The sequence below is a fragment of the Drosophila gunungcola genome, unplaced genomic scaffold (assembly GCF_025200985.1).
Source record: "Drosophila gunungcola strain Sukarami unplaced genomic scaffold, Dgunungcola_SK_2 000149F, whole genome shotgun sequence".
Lineage (NCBI taxonomy): Eukaryota > Metazoa > Arthropoda > Insecta > Diptera > Drosophilidae > Drosophila > Drosophila gunungcola.
This window is the reverse complement of record NW_026453310.1, coordinates 124,515-145,565: the sequence shown is the minus strand read 5'-3', so window position 1 is coordinate 145,565 and position 21,051 is coordinate 124,515. Positions and strand designations below refer to the sequence as shown.

At 38.1% G+C, this 21,051-nt stretch overlaps 1 protein-coding gene across 1 annotated transcript in view; it reads left to right on the top strand.

The window, feature by feature from the left end:
* Nucleotides 1-1,367: 1,367 nt before the first annotated feature.
* Nucleotides 1,368-21,051, top strand: part of LOC128265736 (survival of motor neuron-related-splicing factor 30-like) — a 40,343-nt gene continuing 20,659 nt past the window's right edge. The window contains 1 exon segment of the mRNA XM_053001935.1: nt 1,368-1,421. Coding sequence (XP_052857895.1) covers nt 1,368-1,421 — 54 coding nt within the window.

The following is a 21,051-nucleotide window of genomic DNA, read 5'->3' as shown; positions in this document are numbered from 1 at the left end:
CTCTTCTGCTCCGTCTTCAAAAAAAAAACACCCCGCCTCCTTTCCTTTTAAAATACATGTGGCTTACTTAGTAAGCTGACTAAATTGTATTTTATTTGTGTTGTATTTTATTATAAAATGTCATCCTAACGCTACAAGTTTGGAACTTATAAGTTAATGCGCTAGTCACTAAGATTTGCAAATATTACAATATTACATGATACTTAAAACTAACTTAAGAAAAAATACTAAAACTAATCTAGTTGGGTCTCTTTTAGTCTCATTGACCTAAACACCGCGTAAGCTTGAGGTGCCCGTACCTCTCCACTTATTGTATGCCCCGACATGCTGTAATATTGCGTCTTTGTTGTTTATTGGAAACCATGGTTTTTCAGAAGAACGAAAAACTTTACTACGGACAGTTACGAGACAGTTATATAAATAACAAATGTGTTTGTAAAAGAATAACTTGTTCCTCTACTTCGGAAAGGGAATATATGTTTTTCCTCGTGGTTTGGCTACTTGGTTAGAAAAATAAACCGTGAGTAACCATCAACCAGCAGAAAAAGCAACGAAAACCTATTAGTGCTTTTATTTAATTTTGTTTAAAGAAATCTATTCGAATAACGCAACACGCGTTCAACGGTGGCTGAATACAGTGAACTATCAGAGGCCAATTCGGATGCTGGCTTAGCACCACCATATTCCTCCTGAGACCGCGCCTAATAGCGCTGCCTAAAAGCCGTAGCACGATCAGCAGCTACCCAGCAGCCTAATTCGGCCCAACAGCCAGTACAGCAGAGCAGGTGCAGCAACAGCAGGGCTACCCAGCAGCCCAAATAAGCCCCAATACCCAGTGGAAATAGAGCAGAGCAGGTGCATCAAACCCAGGGCTATCTTCAGCAGTTATACTAAAGCCTAAATAGGCCCAACAAGCTGTCCAATGTAGAGCCGCAGCCGCAGCAGCATCAGCAGTAGCTGTTGCTACTCATCCTAACCCTACCTCAACATAAATCTAATGCACGTTGTTGCAATATTTTTCTCAGTTTTATAAGAAAAAAATCTACCTAGTATGAACATAAATATTCGATAAAAAAATGTAATAATTAAAATTAGAGTTCTTAATTTGCTGTGGTTATGAAATATTAGAGAGAAAAATGATAGGCAAAGAGATCAACGTTGCTGCTGCAACTTGGCGAAATAAATAATATGTGAATGTGCTAGTAAATGTGTAATCCCGCAGTTTAAACGCGCAAATTTTATAAAATTCATATCTAAAATCTTAACGAAAAATAATACACAAAAATTAAAAATAAACAATATTGCCGAATCAAAACTAAAACATTGTTAGCTAAAAATAAACCCGACGACCATATAACTAAATAAACATGTACAAGAAGTCGCCGCTGCCAAAGATCTTTCGCCGCCGGAGTAAATCGACTGTAAGTTACCTTTATCATACATTGTTTCATTATTTCCTTTATTTAGTTATTTCGTCACTGGTTAAACTGCATAAAATTTACGATGTTTTGTTTTAAATATACATATTTGAGCGTTTACGCTGTATTGCTGACCGTTGCTCGCAAGTTCTAAAGCTTTGTTTTAATAAACGAGGGCCGCTACAAAAGTTCTCTCCAGATTTACACGCGCAGTCACTTATAAATTTAAAAACCTGAAATCTTTACAATGATCGTATACTATTAACCTACATGATATTTTTATATAAATTTATATATATATATAGCCATTATTATTTATATATATATTAATCCCGTTCTCTTTCAGCAACTTTGAACTCTTTGCAATTTTCGATAAGAAAAAGAAAAGAATGAAATTAATTAATTAGACAGTTTTTTTTAGGTATGTACATAAAGCGGAAATTTTTGTGAAGCAGTAATTTTCAAATTATTTTGTTTTGGTAATACACCAGAATAAAGAAAAAAAATAAATAAATGAAATCGAAATGATAGAGAGCTTTTGTTAGAAATAAAATTTACCTACATCTAAAAAATTCTTTATAGTATTGTTTAAAAATTTAAAACCACAAATATGAAAATTTATATGAAAACCATTTATTTTTCTTAAGTCGAAGTAACCTAAAAATAAACAAATTTAATAAAAAATAAGATTTTATGAAACAACAACAAAAATATCTCAGCCCATATGAAAGCGATAGCTCGTAATTATAATTTGTAATAGAGAAATGAATTTTAACTAAGTTTCTCCTTATCCGGGGATCATGGAAGTCGAGTGTCGTTTAAAAAGGTGATTGGTAATCACTCCAAGGGATCCTGACGAGGAAATGTTGGACCACTAGGATCATGGTAGGGTGGGCACTTCGCCTTCTTGGCAAAGTAAAAGGAGTGATGTTTTGGCAAGTGTATCTCTCACGTGTTGTTTTGTTTTCGTATTCTTTCCTTTCTTCAGCCCTTTTCTTTTATTTTTTTTTCTCTAGCTTCCTCAATGTACGCAAATGAATAGTACGCGAATTTTAATTTATTTCTACTAGCATACGAGCCTTATAACGTGGCGGTTTTCTTTTCTTCGTTAACCCACCCCATGCCGACCAGACATATGAAAAGCCGAGGATGTCGCGTACTCCGCAAACACGTTAAATTTTCCACCAGCTCTTTATTAATAGATCGTTATATGCTACAGAAATAATTATGGCGCCCAACGTGGGGCCCGACCTTGGCTGGCCCCGATATAGAATTAAATAGTCAACTTCATCAAACAGTGCGTAATTTTCATATACCACTGGAGACTAAAAATATGGTCAGATTTATTACTTTTCTTTACCTTTTTTAACCCAAACCAAAAATAAAACTAATTGCACCTTGATTTTGAGTTAAGATGTTTCTGGATTAGCGTACTATTAATATAGAAACGTTCCTAACAATGTTAATTTCGATGAGTCATTAATGAGAAAACAGCTAAATCAAGTAGGAACCTGCGATTGGATGTGGATATTTTAGAAGATTTCTATCACCTGCCACGCAGCAAAATAAAAACTCTGATAGGGTTTTGAAGTACAAAAGGATTAGATACACTTTTATAAAAAGGGTTCTACCGTTACTTACAATATTCTCTCAAGGTGCTTAGGGTTTCCAAAACGCTGCTTTAAGATACGAACTAACCGCTTGCCAGGTCTATAAACTTGGATAAAGATGGATATTAGTTGCAGTACCGCTTTGGAGTTTTTGTTTTTTTTGTTGTTCAATTTAGTTATTGCAGGTTGCAAACAAGTAAAAATCGTAACAGAGGTGTGCCAGAGTGGAAGCTTTATTTAGTAGCTTTTAACGTTTTGGATCACACATTTGTACGAAGGTTGGAATGTCTGCAATAGTTAAAACTAATTTTTGTTGTTTACTTTTGATACACAATGCTTAAACAATTAAGATTACCAGACACGAAGATTGTTCTGATTCCCGGAAATTATTTGTAATTTCAAAGAAAAAAAAACTTTTTAAATATTGAGTTATCTTTTTGATTAATTATAAGAAAAAATTAATGCTTATTAAGAAATGTAGGTGAAGACGAACCAGCAGAAGATATTTCCGTCACGGCAAACGGTGATTGCTTTATTTGTCTAAGAGGAATTGAATACGCTGCTCAGTTATTATCTGCTAACTGTGGTCATACTTTTCATCGAATTGGTTTTAACACAAAGGTCCGAAATCATAACAATTGTTCTGTGTGTAAAGCAGATTTAAAATCCGGTAGTGAAAGTGCAAGTAGACCATCGAGTGCATTGGGTAGGTCTCAGATTGATTTGAGCAAGGAACTAGCAGGAAATCCTATTACAGACGACTTTAACATGGAAGAGTTACAGCAAGCCGTTAAGGAATCTAATAAAAGAACAGAAGCTTTAGCAGAAACTATTAGCGCTGGGTTTCAACGAATGTTAACTCTTTTGGAGAACCAACAGCAAGCCCCAGATGCTGGTAATAGGCTAATAGAGAGTGATGATCAGCTTCAGGAAAGAGGGAACTTCCCTGCAGCAGGACATTCTTCGGCTACAGGAAATCTTCCTCCAATAGAAAGTAGGCCTGTAGCAGGAAATTCATCTCCAGTAGGAAATCGTTCTACAATAGGAAATGAGTCCGAAGCTAGGTTTTCGCAAATGAATACAGATTTAAGACCAGATCGTATTAGCCAGATAATGATAAACTGGAAACTGCGTTCTTCAGGCCGGTCAAACATGTCGATTGATGAATTATATATCGACTTGAAGCTCTTACCTATCAAACTCTAAATGGTAACTTTGATCTAATATCTCGCTACATAAGCAATATATTAGACGGAAGTGCTAATGACTGGTTTTGGCGTTATCACAAAAGCGTTCAACTAAGTCAGGGTACTAGATCATTGCAGTGGGTAAATTTGCGTGCCGCTATGAGGGCTCAGTTTAAAGATGAACTTACGGATCTCAACATTCGCTCAGCAATAGATCGACGTAAGCAGAAAACGAATCGTTTGATGAATTTTATGAGTCGATCGTATTGTTGGCCGATAAACTTTCGGTTCCATTATCAGACTTAGCATTGTTGGAAACTTTACGGGCTAATTTGCTGCCTCAAATTCAACATGAACTTCTTTATGAAAAAGTGACTAGCACAGCACACCTACGCCACTTAGTTAGAACTCGTGAGGTATTTATGCTGAGCTTGACAAAGAATAAACCTATATCGCAAAGGCCACAACCTCCTCTACGACGTACAATTCACGCTGTAGAGACACATGGCGATTGCGAAGAGGGTTTCAGCGATGAAGACGAGAGTCTTGAGGTAGCAGCAATTAATTTGACTTGTTGGAACTGTCGAGCGAAAGGCCATCGATACCAAGATTGTCTTTGCGAACGGCAGGTGTTTTGTTACGGCTGTGGTCAGCCTAACACTTATAAACCATCCTGTACGAAATGTACTGGCTCAAAAAACTTAGTAGATCGTGCACCAGTGGCAAGTGCACGGAAGAAACAAACAGCAAATACGACTCAGACGGATTTGTAGAGCCACCTCAATCTACAAAAACAATTCTACCAGACAGAACCACAAACCTGCCAATACCAAAACTTTTGCATTCACCACCAGCAAGAAGCAAAAGATCTCGCTTGCGAATCAGTGAATACTATAGGAAAATTAGAAATGAAAAACAGGCCTTGATCTCAGCCATAGCCGGTCGCGACGTACGTCCTTATGCTGAAGTCACTATTTTTGGGAAACAGATGATAGGGTTGTTGGATACCGGCGCATCCATTAGTTGTATAGGAGGAAACTTCGCCAACGAACTGTCTTGCCGAAATGTATATTTTAAGAAAATGTTCTCAAATGTGCGCACGGCAGATGGTCAGTCACAGACTATAATTGGTAAACTTAATGTAGACGTCACTTATCGAGAGACAACAAAACGCCTAAATTTGTACATCGTTCCGTCACTGGTTCAGTCGTTATATTTAGGCATTGACTTTTGGACTGCATTTGATATGCTACCTTCTGGATTGTCAGTCCGCGAAGGTATTGCTAGCTTAGCAAGTCCGGGTGTAGAAGAAGCTGTTGCTGTGTCGCAACGTAATTTAACAGAGCACCAGCGTACTTTATTGGAAAAAGCTATTCAATCATTTCCATCATTTTCTGAAAAGGGTCTGGGTAAAACAAATTTGTTGCATCACGAAATAGATGTAGGTAGTACAAAGCCCATTAAGCAACGACATTATCCAGTTTCTCCTGCTATCGAAAAACTTATGTATGAGGAAATAGATCGTAGGATTGGTCTTGGAGTCATTGAAGAATCCAATAGTTCGTGGTCTTCGCCAGTAGTGATCGTAAGAAAGCCCGGCAAGGTGCGCCTCTGTATAGATTGTCGTAAAGTCAATGAGGTGACACGAAAGGATGCTTATCCTATGCCACTAATAGAGGGTATCTTAAGTCGTCTACCAAAGGCTGAGTACATCACTAGCCTGGACTTAAAAGACGCGTATTGGCAAATACCACTCGACCTTGATTCTAAAGACAAAACCGCCTTTACAGTTCCCGGGAGACCGTTGTATCAATTTAAAGTTATGCCTTTCGGCCTTACGAATGCCCCTTCAACAATGTCAAAGTTAATGGATCGCATAATCCCAGCCTACCTTCGAAATGAGGTATTTATTTATCTGGATGACCTCCTTATAATTTCTGACACTTTTGAGCGGCACTTAAAGGTGTTGCGCGAAATTGCAGAAGCATTGGAAAAAGCAGGTCTTACCATAAACGTTCAAAAAAGTCGGTTTTGTGTACCTGAAGTTCATTATTTAGGCCACATTGTCGGTCATGAGACCATAGCCATGGACGTTGTGAAGATTGAAGCCATTAAAGAGTACCCCACACCGCAGTCGTTAAAACAACTCCGTAGGTTTTTAGGTATGACCGGGTGGTACAGTAAGTTTATTGAGAATTATGCTTCAATAACTTCTCCGCTTACAGATTCCTTAAAAAAGAAGAAAACATTTACGTGGTCTAGTGCAGCGGAGCAAGCATTTCAGGACCTAAAAGCAGCAATGTGTAAAGCTCCTGTTCTTCATATGCCAGATTATTCACAGCCATTTTATATACACTGTGATGCTAGTCATACGGGAGTTGGGGGAGTTTTGATGCAAGTTAACCAAGAAGGAGATGAAATTCCAATAGCATTTATGTCACGAAAACTTAATGATTGTCAGCGAAGCTATTCCGTAACGGAAAAAGAATGCTTAGCGGCCATTCTGAGCATAAAAAAATTTCGAGCATACGTAGAAGGACATACCTTTACGTAATAACCGACCACGCTTCACTAAAGTGGCTGATGTCGCAATCCGATCTAAGTAGCCGCTTAGCGAGATGGGCACTCAAGCTACAAGGATATAGTTTTACCATTCAGCACAGAAAGGGTATTAGGAACGTAGTTCCCGATGCTTTATCACGGACGTTTACTGAGGACTTATCTAGTTTAGAAATCGAAAACTTCATAGATCTCTGTTCACCACAATTTCAATCAAAACAATATCAAGAACTAAGAGCAAAGCTAATGCAAGCTGAAAAGCAGTTTCCGGAAATCAAAGTCGTAAAAGATTGCATTTATAGAAGAACAGAGCATGCGTCGGCTGAAAGATTAGCGGATGATATGGTGTGGAAACTATGGTTGCCACAAGAACTAATCTCGGTTGCTTTACAAAAAGCTCACGATAGCCCGTTAGCCTCGCATTGTGGCATTAATAAGACACTAGAAAGGATTAGGCGACACTATTTTTGGCCAAATTTAGTTAATGATGTTAAAGATTACGTCAACAATTGTGCAGTGTGCAAAACCACTAAGCATGCCAATTATGTTCTTAGACCTCCTCTGGCTAAAACAGGTGAAACCCAGAGATTGTTTCAGAAACTTTATATTGACTACCTAGGCCCTTATCCTCGATCAAAATCAGGATATGTAGGAATTTTTGTGGTGCTTGATCACTTTACAAAGTTTCCATTTCTAAGGCCAGTTAAAAACTTCACAGCCGAAGCTATTCTAAAATATCTAGAGGAAGACTTATTTCATTGCTTTGGAATACCTGAAGTTATCGTGTCCGACAACGGAGTACAATTTAAATCCAAAATTTTCAATAACTTCCTTAAAAAGTACGGCATACAGCATGCTTACACCGCTGTTCATGCTCCTCAAGGTAACGCGTCAGAGAGGGTTAACCGTAGCATTATTGCTGGAATCAAAGCTTATGTTCATCCGGATCAATCCAATTGGGATGTCAAACTTAGTAGCATATGCTGTTCGCTTAGATCTAGTTGGCATTCAGCTGTTAACAACACACCTTATCGCCTAGCGTTCGGTCAGCATATGATCACAGAAGGTTCTACATATAAACTACTAAGAGAACTGGATCTGTTAGAGGATCTGGCTATTCAAGTCAGTCGAGATGATTCAGTCGATATGTTTAGGGGAGATGCAGTGAAAGCTATGAGGCAACAGCAACGTCGGAAGAAAAATCATATAATTTGAGAAGCCGAGAAGTGTCATATACTGTTGGCCAGGAGGTGTACAGAAGAAATTTTCAACAAAGCAAGTTTGTGAAAGGTTTTAATGCCAAGCTAGTGCCAACTTTTGTGAAAGCTAGAATAAGAAGGAAGCTAGGTACAACCTATTACGAACTCGAAGACCTCCAAGGAAAATCAATAGGAAAGTACCACGCAAAAGACATAAAGCAGTGATAGATGTTGGCTCTCCAAGCGTGTATCGCACATTGTGTGTTTACACCTCCCAAGTGCGATTTTAGCGGTGGGGACTTGTAGAAGGGCTTGTTCGAGCTCTCTTATAAAATAAAAAGAAAACAAAAAGAAATCCCGAAAAGTAGGCAGTATAGCTTAGGTCTTATAGTCAGAATGCTAGTTTGTACCAAGTGCAGCCCATCATGATCAGGTGGCGCCCTCTAACGCGGGAACCCGAACTTTGTTGTACTGGCAACGCAACAAATGCAATCAGCTGAGTAGAAGACAGTGGTCTGTGGTCAATATCAATTTTGACAGAAGCTATATTTCCGTTTTGGGGTAACCTGCTAAGCTCACGGCTTTAGCTTATTCTTTTCGATTTCCACCGCCAACGATACAAGTTGACTGAAATAAATTTTCTCCAACAAGCAGACCGACCTCGTGGTTTGGCTACTTGGTTAGAAAAATAAACCGTGAGTAACCATCAACCAGCAGAAAAAGCAACGAAAACTTATTAGTGCTTTTATTTAATTTTGTTTAAAGAAATCTATTCGAATAACGCAACACGCGTTCAACGGTGGCTGAATACAGTGAACTATCAGAGGCCAATTCGGATGCTGGCTTAGCACCACCATATTCCTCCTGAGACCGCGCCTAACCCTAACCGCACTGGCTTACAACACGGCTCGTGGCCATAACTAATAGCGCTGCCTAAAAGCCGTAGCACGATCAGCAGCTACCCAGCAGCCTAATTCGGCCCAACAGCCAGTACAGCAGAGCAGGTGCAGCAACAGCAGGGCTACCCAGCAGCCCAAATAAGCCCCAATACCCAGTGGAAATAGAGCAGAGCAGGTGCATCAAACCCAGGGCTATCTTCAGCCGTTATACTAAAGCCTAAATAGGCCCAACAAGCTGTCCAATGTAGAGCCGCAGCCGCAGCAGCATCAGCAGTAGCTGTTGCTACTCATCCTAACCCTACCTCAACATAAATCTAATGCACGTTGTTGCAATATTTTTCTCAGTTTTATAAGAAAAAAATCTACCTAGTATGAACATAAATATTCAATAAAAAAATGTAATAATTAAAATTAGAGTTCTTAATTTGCTGTGGTTATGAAATATTAGAGAGAAAAATGATAGGCAAAGAGATCAACGTTGCTGCTGCAACTTGGCGAAATAAATAATATGTGAATGTGCTAGTAAATGTGTAATCCCGCAGTTTAAACGCGCAAATTTTATAAAATTCATATCTAAAATCTTAACGAAAAATAATACACAAAAATTAAAAATAAACAATGTTGCCGAATCAAAACTAAAACATTGTTAGCTAAAAATAAACCCGACGACCATATAACTAAATAAACATGTACAAGAAGTCGCCGCTGCCAAAGATCTTTCGCCGCCGGAGTAAATCGACTGTAAGTTACCTTTATCATACATTGTTTCATTATTTCCTTTATTTAGTTATTTCGTCACTGGTTAAACTGCATAAAATTTACGATGTTTTGTTTTGAATATACATATTTGAGCGTTTACGCTGTATTGCTGACCGTTGCTCGCAAGTTCTAAAGCTTTGTTTTAATAAACGAGGGCCGCTACAAAAGTTCTCTCCAGATTTACACGCGCAGTCACTTATAAATTTAAAAACCTGAAATCTTTACAATGATCGTATACTATTAACCTACATGATATTTTTATATAAATTTATATATATATATAGCCATTATTATTTATATATATATTAATCCCGTTCTCTTTCAGCAACTTTGAACTCTTTGCAATTTTCGATAAGAAAAAGAAAAGAATGAAATTAATTAATTAGACAGTTTTTTTTAGGTATGTACATAAAGCGGAAATTTTTGTGAAGCAGTAATTTTCAAATTATTTTGTTTTGGTAATACACCAGAATAAAGAAAAAAAATAAATAAATGAAATCGAAATGATAGAGAGCTTTTGTTAGAAATAAAATTTACCTACATCTAAAAAATTCTTTATAGTATTGTTTAAAAATTTAAAACCACAAATATGAAAATTTATATGAAAACCATTTATTTTTCTTAAGTCGAAGTAACCTACAAATAAACAAATTTAATAAAAAATAAGATTTTATGAAACAACAACAAAAATATCTCAGCCCATATGAAAGGGATAGCTCGTAATTATAATTTGTAATAAAAGAAATGAATTTTAACTAAGTTTCTCCTTATCCGGGGATCATGGAAGTCGAGTGTCGTTTAAAAAGGTGATTGGTAATCACTCCAAGGGATCCTGACGAGGAAATGTTGGACCACTAGGATCATGGTAGGGTGGGCACTTCGCCTTCTTGGCAAAGTAAAAGGAGTGATGTTTTGGCAAGTGTATCTCTCACGTGTTGTTTTGTTTTCGTATTCTTTCCTTTCTTCAGCCCTTTTCTTTTATTTTTTTTTCTCTAGCTTCCTCAATGTACGCAAATGAATAGTACGCGAATTTTAATTTATTTCTACTAGCATACGAGCCTTATAACGTGGCGGTTTTCTTTTCTTCGTTAACCCACCCCATGCCGACCAGACATATGAAAAGCCGAGGATGTCGCGTACTCCGCAAACACGTTAAATTTTCCACCAGCTCTTTATTAATAGATCGTTATATGCTACAGAAATAATTATGGCGCCCAACGTGGGGCCCGACCTTGGCTGGCCCCGATATAGAATTAAATAGTCAACTTCATCAAACAGTGCGTAATTTTCATATACCACTGGAGACTAAAAATATGGTCAGATTTATTACTTTTCTTTACCTTTTTTAACCCAAACCAAAAATAAAACTAATTGCACCTTGATTTTGAGTTAAGATGTTTCTGGATTAGCGTACTATTAATATAGAAACGTTCCTAACAATGTTAATTTCGATGAGTCATTAATGAGAAAACAGCTAAATCAAGTAGGAACCTGCGATTGGATGTGGATATTTTAGAAGATTTCTATCACCTGCCACGCAGCAAAATAAAAACTCTGATAGGCTTTTGAAGTACAAAAGGATTAGATACACTTTTATAAAAAGGGTTCTACCGTTACTTACAATATTCTCTCAAGGTGCTTAGGGTTTCCAAAACGCTGCTTTAAGATACGAACTAACCGCTTGCCAGGTCTATAAACTTGGATAAAGATGGATATTAGTTGCAGTACCGCTTTGGAATTTTTGTTTTTTTTGTTGTTCAATTTAGTTTTTGCAGGTTGCAAACAAGTAAAAATCGTAACAGAGGTGTGCCAGAGTGGAAGCTTTATTTAGTAGCTTTTAACGTTTTGGATCACACATTTGTACGAAGGTTGGAATGTCTGCAATAGTTAAAACTAATTTTTGTTGTTTACTTTTGATACACAATGCTTAAACAATTAAGATTACCAGACACGAAGATTGTTCTGATTCCCGGAAATTATTTGTAATTTCAAAGAAAAAAAACTTTTTAAATATTGAGTTATCTTTTTGATTAATTATAAGAAAAAATTAATGCTTATTAAGAAATGTTAGGTGAAGACGAACCAGCAGAAGATATTTCCGTCACGGCAAACGGTGATTGCTTTATTTGTCTAAGAGGAATTGAATACGCTGCTCAGTTATTATCTGCTAACTGTAGTCATACTTTTCATCGAATTTGTTTTAACACAAAGGTCCGAAATCATAAAAATTGCCCTGTGTGTAAAGCAGATTTAAAATCCGGTAGTGAAAGTGCAAGCAGACCATCGAGTGCATTGGGTAGGTCTCAGATTGATTTGAGCAAGGAACTAGCAGGAAATCCTATTACAGACGACTTTAACATGGAAGAGTTACAGCAAGCCGTTGAGGAATCTAATAAAAGAACGGAAGCTTTAGCAGAAACTATTAGCGCTGGGTTTCAACGAATGTTAACTCTTTTGGAGAACCAACAGCAAGCCCCAGATGCTGGTAATAGGCTAATAGAGAGTGATGATCAGCTTCAGGAAAGAGGGAACTTCCCTGCAGCAGGACCTTCTTCGGCTACAGGAAATCTTCCTCCAATAGAAAGTAGGCCTGTAGCAGGAAATTCATCTCCAGTAGGAAATCGTTCTACAATAGGAAATGAGTCCGAAGCTAGGTTTTCGCAAATGAATACAGATTTAAGACCAGATCGTATTAGCCAGATAATGATAAACTGGAAACTGCGTCTTCAGGCCGGTCAAACATGTCGATTGATGAAATTATATATCGACTTGAAGCTCTTACCTATCAAACTCTAAATGGTAACTTTGATCTAATATCTCGCTACATAAGCAATATATTAGACGGAAGTGCTAATGACTGGTTTTGGCGTTATCACAAAAGCGTTCAACTAAGTCAGGGTACTAGATCATTGCAGTGGGTAAATTTGCGTGCCGCTATGAGGGCTCAGTTTAAAGATGAACTTACGGATCTCAATATTCGCTCAGCAATAGATCGACGTAAGCAGAAAACGAATCGTTTGATGAATTTTATGAGTCGATCGTATTGTTGGCCGATAAACTTTCGGTTCCATTGTCAGACTTAGCATTGTTGGAAACTTTACGGGCTAATTTGCTGCCTCAAATTCAACATGAACTTCTTTATGAAAAAGTGACTAGCACAGCACACCTACGTCACTTAGTTAGAACTCGTGAGGTATTTATGCTGAGCTTGACAAAGAATAAACCTATATCGCAAAGGCCACAACCTCCTCTACGACGTACAATTCACGCTGTAGAGACACATGGCGATTGCGAAGAGGGTTTCAGCGATGAAGACGAGAGTCTTGAGGTAGCAGCAATTAATTTGACTTGCTGGAACTGTCGAGCGAAAGGCCATCGATACCAAGATTGTCTTTGCGAACGGCAGGTGTTTTGTTACGGCTGTGGTCAGCCTAACACTTATAAACCATCCTGTACGAAATGTACTGGCTCAAAAAACTTAGTAGATCGTGCACCAGTGGCAAGTGCACGGAAGAAACAAACAGCAAATACGACTCAGACGGATTTGTAGAGCCACCTCAATCTACAAAAACAATTCTACCAGACAGAACCACAAACCTGCCAATACCAAAACTTTTGCATTCACCACCAGCAAGAAGCAAAAGATCTCGCTTGCGAATCAGTGAATACTATAGGAAAATTAGAAATGAAAAACAGGCCTTGATCTCAGCCATAGCCGGTCGCGACGTACGTCCTTATGCTGAAGTCACTATTTTTGGGAAACAGATGATAGGGTTGTTGGATACCGGCGCATCCATTAGTTGTATAGGAGGAAACTTCGCCAACGAACTGTCTTGCCGAAATGTATATTTTAAGAAAATGTTCTCAAATGTGCGCACGGCAGATGGTCAGTCACAGACTATAATTGGTAAACTTAATGTAGACGTCACTTATCGAGAGACAACAAAACGCCTAAATTTGTACATCGTTCCGTCACTGGTTCAGTCGTTATATTTAGGCATTGACTTTTGGACTGCATTTGATATGCTACCTTCTGGATTGTCAGTCCGCGAAGGTATTGCTAGCTTAGCAAGTCCGGGTGTAGAAGAAGCTGTTGCTGTGTCGCAACGTAATTTAACAGAGCACCAGCGTACTTTATTGGAAAAAGCTATTCAATCATTTCCATCATTTTCTGAAAAGGGTCTGGGTAAAACAAATTTGTTGCATCACGAAATAGATGTAGGTAGTACAAAGCCCATTAAGCAACGACATTATCCAGTTTCTCCTGCTATCGAAAAACTTATGTATGAGGAAATAGATCGTATGATTGGTCTTGGAGTCATTGAAGAATCCAATAGTTCGTGGTCTTCGCCAGTAGTGATCGTAAGAAAGCCCGGCAAGGTGCGCCTCTGTATAGATTGTCGTAAAGTCAATGAGGTGACACGAAAGGATGCTTATCCTATGCCACTAATAGAGGGTATCTTAAGTCGCCTACCAAAGGCTGAGTACATCACTAGCCTGGACTTAAAAGACGCGTATTGGCAAATACCACTCGACCTTGATTCTAAAGACAAAACCGCCTTTACAGTTCCCGGGAGACCGTTGTATCAATTTAAAGTTATGCCTTTCGGCCTTACGAATGCCCCTTCAACAATGTCAAAGTTAATGGATCGCATAATCCGAGCCTACCTTCGAAATGAGGTATTTATTTATCTGGATGACCTAAAGGTGTTGCGCGAAATTGCAGAAGCATTGGAAAAAGCAGGTCTTACCATAAACGTTCAAAAAAGTCGGTTTTGTGTACCTGAAGTTCATTATTTAGGCCACATTGTCGGTCATGGGACCATAGCCATGGACGTTGTGAAGATTGAAGCCATTAAAGAGTACCCCACACCGCAGTCGTTAAAACAACTCCGTAGGTTTTTAGGTATGACCGGGTGGTACAGTAAGTTTATTGAGAATTATGCTTCAATAACTTCTCCGCTTACAGATTCCTTAAAAAAGAAGAAAACATTTACGTGGTCTAGTGCAGCGGAGCAAGCATTTCAGGACCTAAAAGCAGCAATGTGTAAAGCTCCTGTTCTTCATATGCCAGATTATTCACAGCCATTTTATATACACTGTGATGCTAGTCATACGGGAGTTGGGGGAGTTTTGATGCAAGTTAATGTCATTTATGTCACGAAAACTTAATGATGTCAGCGAAGCTATTCCGTAACGGAAAAAGAATGCTTAGCGGCCATTCTGAGCATAAAAAAATTTCGAGCATACGTAGAAGGACATACCTTTACGGTAATAACCGACCACGCTTCACTAAAGTGGCTGATGTCGCAATCCGATCTAAGTAGCCGCTTAGCGAGATGGGCACTCAAGCTACAAGGATATAGTTTTACCATTCAGCACAGAAAGGGTATTAGGAACGTAGTTCCCGATGCTTTATCACGGACGTTTACTGAGGACTTATCTAGTTTAGAAATCAAAAACTTCATAGATCTCTGTTCACCACAATTTCAATCAAAACAATATCAAGAACTAAGAGCAAAGCTAATGCAAGCTGAAAAGCAGTTTCCGGAAATCAAAGTCGTAAAAGATTGCATTTATAGAAGAACAGAGCATGCGTCGGCTGAAAGATTAGCGGATGATATGGTGTGGAAACTATGGTTGCCACAAGAACTAATCTCGGTTGCTTTACAAAAAGCTCACGATAGCCCGTTAGCCTCGCATTGTGGCATTAATAAGACACTAGAAAGGATTAGGCGACACTATTTTTGGCCAAATTTAGTTAATGATGTTAAAGATTACGTCAACAATTGTGCAGTGTGCAAAACCACTAAGCATGCCAATTATGTTCTTAGACCTCCTCTGGCTAAAACAGGTGAAACCCAGAGATTGTTTCAGAAACTTTATATTGACTACCTAGGCCCTTATCCTCGATCAAAATCAGGATATGTAGGAATTTTTGTGGTGCTTGATCACTTTACAAAGTTTCCATTTCTAAGGCCAGTTAAAAACTTCACAGCCGAAGCTATTCTAAAATATCTAGAGGAAGACTTATTTCATTGCTTTGGAATACCTGAAGTTATCGTGTCCGACAACGGAGTACAATTTAAATCCAAAATTTTCAATAACTTCCTTAAAAAGTACGGCATACAGCATGCTTACACCGCTGTTCATGCTCCTCAAGGTAACGCGTCAGAGAGGGTTAACCGTTGCAAACCGTAGCTGGAATCAAAGCTTATGTTCATCCGGATCAATCCAATTGGGATGTCAAACTTAGTAGCATATGCTGTTCGCTTAGATCTAGTTGGCATTCAGCTGTTAACAACACACCTTATCGCCTAGCTTTCGGTCAGCATATGATCACAGAAGGTTCTACATATAAACTACTAAGAGAACTGGATCTGTTAGAGGATCTGGCAGTCATCAAGTCAGTCGAGATGATTCAGTCGATATGTTTAGGGGAGATGCAGTGAAAGCTATGAGGCAACAGCAACGTCGGAAGGAAAATCGTATAATTTGAGACCTCCAAGGAAAATCAATAGGAAAGTACCACGCAAAAGACATAAAGCAGTGATAGATGTTGGCTCTCCAAGCGTGTATCGCACATTGTGTGTTTACACCTCCCAAGTGCGATTTTAGCGGTGGGGACTTGTAGAAGGGCTTGTTCGAGCTCTCTTATAAAATAAAAGAAAACAAAAAGAAATCCCGAAAAGTAGGCAGTATAGCTTAGGTCTTATAGTCAGAATGCTAGTTTGTACCAAGTGCAGCCCATCATGATCAGGTGGCGCCCTCTAACGCGGGAACCCGAACTTTGTTGTACTGGCAACGCAACAAATGCAATCAGCTGAGTAGAAGACAGTGGTCTGTGGTCAATATCAATTTTGACAGAACTATATTTCCGTTTTGGGGTAACCTGCTAAGCTCACGGCTTTAGCTTATTCTTTTCGATTTCCACCGCCAACGATACAAGTTGTCTGAAATAAATTTTCTCCAACAAGCAGACCGACCTCGTGGTTTGGCTACTTGGTTAGAAAAATAAACCGTGAGTAACCATCAACCAGCAGAAAAAGCAACGAAAACTTATTAGTGCTTTTATTTAATTTTGTTTAAAGAAATCTATTCGAATAACGCAACACGCGTTCAACGGTGGCTGAATACAGTGAACTATCAGAGGCCAATTCGGATGCTGGCTTAGCACCACCATATTCCTCCTGAGACCGCGCCTAACCCTAACCGCACTGGCTTACAACACGGCTCGTGGCCATAACTAATAGCGCTGCCTAAAAGCCGTAGCACGATCAGCAGCTACCCAGCGGCCTAATTCGGCCCAACAGCCAGTACAGCAGAGCAGGTGCAGCAACAGCAGGGCTACCCAGCAGCCCAAATAAGCCCCAATACCCAGTGGAAATAGAGCAGAGCAGGTGCATCAAACCCAGGGCTATCTTCAGCCGTTAAACTAAAGCCTAAATAGGCCCAACAAGCTGTCCAATGTAGAGCCGCAGCCGCAGCAGCATCAGCAGTAGCTGTTTCTACTCATCCTAACCCTACCTCAACATAAATCTAATGCACGTTGTTGCAATATTTTTCTCAGTTTTATAAGAAAAAAATCTACCTAGTATGAACATAAATATTCGATAAAAAAATGTAATAATTAAAATTAGAGTTCTTAATTTGCTGTGGTTATGAAATATTAGAGAGAAAAATGATAGGCAAAGAGATCAACGTTGCTGCTGCAACTTGGCGAAATAAATAATATGTGAATGTGCTAGTAAATGTGTAATCCCGCAGTTTAAACGCGCAAATTTTATAAAATTCAAATCTAAAATCTTAACGAAAAATAATACACAAAAATTAAAAATAAACAATGTTGCCGAATCAAAACTAAAACATTGTTAGCTAAAAATAAACCCGACGACGATATAACTAAATAAACATGTACAAGAAGTCGCCGCTGCCAAAGATCTTTCGCCGCCGGAGTTAATCGACTGTAAGTTACCTTTATCATACATTGTTTCATTATTTCCTTTATTTAGTTATTTCGTCACTGCATAAAATTTACGATGTTTTGTTTTGAATATACATATTTGAGCGTTTACGCTGTATTGCTGACCGTTGCTCGCAAGTTCTAAAGCTTTGTTTTAATAAACGAGGGCCGCTACAAAAGTTCTCTCCAGATTTACACGCGCAGTCACTTATAAATTTAAAAACCTGAAATCTTTACAATGATCGTATACTATTAACCTACATGATATTTTTATATAAATTTATATATATATATAGCCGTTATTATTTATATATATTAATCCCGTTCTCTTTCAGCAACTTTGAACTCTTTGCAATTTTCGATAAGAAAAAGAAAAGAATGAAATTAATTAATTAGACAGTTTTTTTTAGGTATGTACATAAAGCGGAAATTTTTGTGAAGCAGTAATTTTCAAATTATTTTGTTTTGGTAATACACCAGAATAAAGAAAAAAAAAAATAAATGAAATCGAAATGATAGAGAGCTTTTGTTAGAAATAAAATTTACCTACATCTAAAAAATTCTTTATAGTATTGTTTAAAAATTTAAAACCACAAATATGAAAACTTATATGAAAACCATTTATTTTTCTTAAGTCGAAGTAACCTAAAAATAAACAAATTTAATAAAAAATAAGATTTTATGAAACAACAACAAAAATATCTCAGCCCATATGAAAGGGATAGCTCGTAATTATAATTTGTAATAAAAGAAATGAATTTTAACTAAGTTTCTCCTTATCCGGGGATCATGGAAATCGAGTGTCCTTTATTAAGGTGATTGGTAATCACTCCAAGGGATCCTGACGAGGAAATGTTGGACCACTAGGATCATGGTAGGGTGGGCACTTCGCCTTCTTGGCAAAGTAAAAGGAGTGATGTTTTGGCAAGTGTATCTCTCACGTGTTGTTTTGTTTTCGTATTCTTTCCTTTCTTCAGCCCTTTTCTTTTATTTTTTTTTCTCTAGCTTCCCCAATGTACGCAAATGAATAGTACGCGAATTTCAATTTATTTCTACTAGCATACGAGCCTTATAACGTGGCGGTTTTCTTTTCTTCGTTAACCCACCCCATGCCGACCAGACATATGAAAAGCCGAGGATGTCGCGTACTCCGCAAACACGTTAATTTTTCCACCAGCTCTTTATTAATAGATCGTTATATGCTACAGAAATAATTATGGCGCCCAACGTGGGGCCCGACCTTGGCTGGCCCCGATATAGAATTAAATAGTCAACTTCATCAAACAGTGCGTAATTTTCATATACCACTGGAGACTAAAAATATGGTCAGATTTATTACTTTTCTTTACCTTTTTTAACCCAAACCAAAAATAAAACTAATTGCACCTTGATTTTGAGTTAAGATGTTTCTGGATTAGCGTACTATTAATATAGAAACGTTCCTAACAATGTTAATTTCGATGAGTCATTAATGAGAAAACAGCTAAATCAAGTAGGAACCTGCGATTGGATGTGGATATTTTAGAAGATTTCTATCACCTGCCACGCAGCAAAATAAAAACTCTGATAGGGTTTTGAAGTACAAAAGGATTAGATACACTTTTATAAAAAGGGTTCTACCGTTACTTACAATATTCTCTCAAGGTGCTTAGGGTTTCCAAAACGCTGCTTTAAGATACGAACTAACCGCTTGCCAGGTCTATAAACTTGATAAAGATGGATATTAGTTGCAGTACCGCTTTGGAATTTTTGTTTTTTTTGTTGTTCAATTTAGTTATTGCAGGTTGCAAACAAGTAAAAATCGTAACAGAGGTGTGCCAGAGTGGAAGCTTTATTTAGTAGCTTTTAACGTTTTGGATCACACATTTGTACGAAGGTTGGAATGTCTGCAATAGTTAAAACTAATTTTTGTTGTTTACTTTTGATACACAATGCTTAAACAATTAAGATTACCAGACACGAAGATTGTTCTGATTCCCGGAAATTATTTGTAATTTCAAAGAAAAAAAACTTTTTAAATATTGAGTTATCTTTTTGATTAATTATAAGAAAAAATTAATGCTTATTAAGAAATGTAAGGTGAAGACGAACCAGCAGAAGATATTTCCGTCACGGCAAACGGTGATTGCTTTATTTGTCTAAGAGGAATTGAATACGCTGCTCAGTTATTATCTGCTAACTGTAGTCATACTTTTCATCGAATTTGTTTTAACACAAAGGTCCGAAATCATAAAAATTGCCCTGTGTGTAAAGCAGATTTAAAATCCGGTAGTGAAAGTGCAAGCAGACCATCGAGTGCATTGGGTAGGTCTCAGATTGATTTGAGCAAGGAACTAGCAGGAAATCCTATTACAGACGACTTTAACATGGAAGAGTTACAGCAAGCCGTTAAGGAATCTAATAAAAGAACGGAAGCTTTAGCAGAAACTATTAGCGCTGGGTTTCAACGAATGTTACCTCTTTTGGAGAACCAACAGCAAGCCCCAGATGCTGGTAATAGGCTAATAGAGAGTGATGATCAGCTTCAGGAAAGAGGGAACTTCCCTGCAGCAGGACATTCTTCGGCTACAGGAAATCTTCCTCCAATAGAAAGTAGGCCTGTAGCAGGAAATTCATCTCCAGTAGGAAATCGTTCTACAATAGGAAATGAGTCCGAAGCTAGGTTTTCGCAAATGAATACAGATTTAAGACCAGATCGTATTAGCCAGATAATGATAAACTGGAAACTGTGTTTCTCAGGCCGGTCAAACATGTCGATTGATGAATTTATATATCGACTTGAAGCTCTTACCTATCAAACTCTAAATGGTAACTTTGATCTAATATCTCGCTACATAAGCAATATATTAGACGGAAGTGCTAATGACTGGTTTTGGCGTTATCACAAAAGCGTTCAACTAAGTCAGGGTACTAGATCATTGCAGTGGGTAAATTTGCGTGCCGCTATGAGGGCTCAGTTTAAAGATGAACTTACGGATCTCAATATTCGCTCAGCAATAGATCGACGTAAGCAGAAAACGAATCGTTTGATGAATTTTATGAGTCGATCGTATTGTTGGCCGATAAACTTTCGGTTCCATTGTCAGACTTAGCATTGTTGGAAACTTTACGGGCTAATTTGCTGCCTCAAATTCAACATGAACTTCTTTATGAAAAAGTGACTAGCACAGCACACCTACGTCACTTAGTTAGAACTCGTGAGGTATTTATGCTGAGCTTGACAAAGAATAAACCTATATCGCAAAGGCCACAACCTCCTCTACGACGTACAATTCACGCTGTAGAGACACATGGCGATTGCGAAGAGGGTTTCAGCGATGAAGACGAGAGTCTTGAGGTAGCAGCAATTAATTTGACTTGCTGGAACTGTCGAGCGAAAGGCCATCGATACCAAGATTGTCTTTGCGAACGGCAGGTGTTTTGTTACGGCTGTGGTCAGCCTAACACTTATAAACCA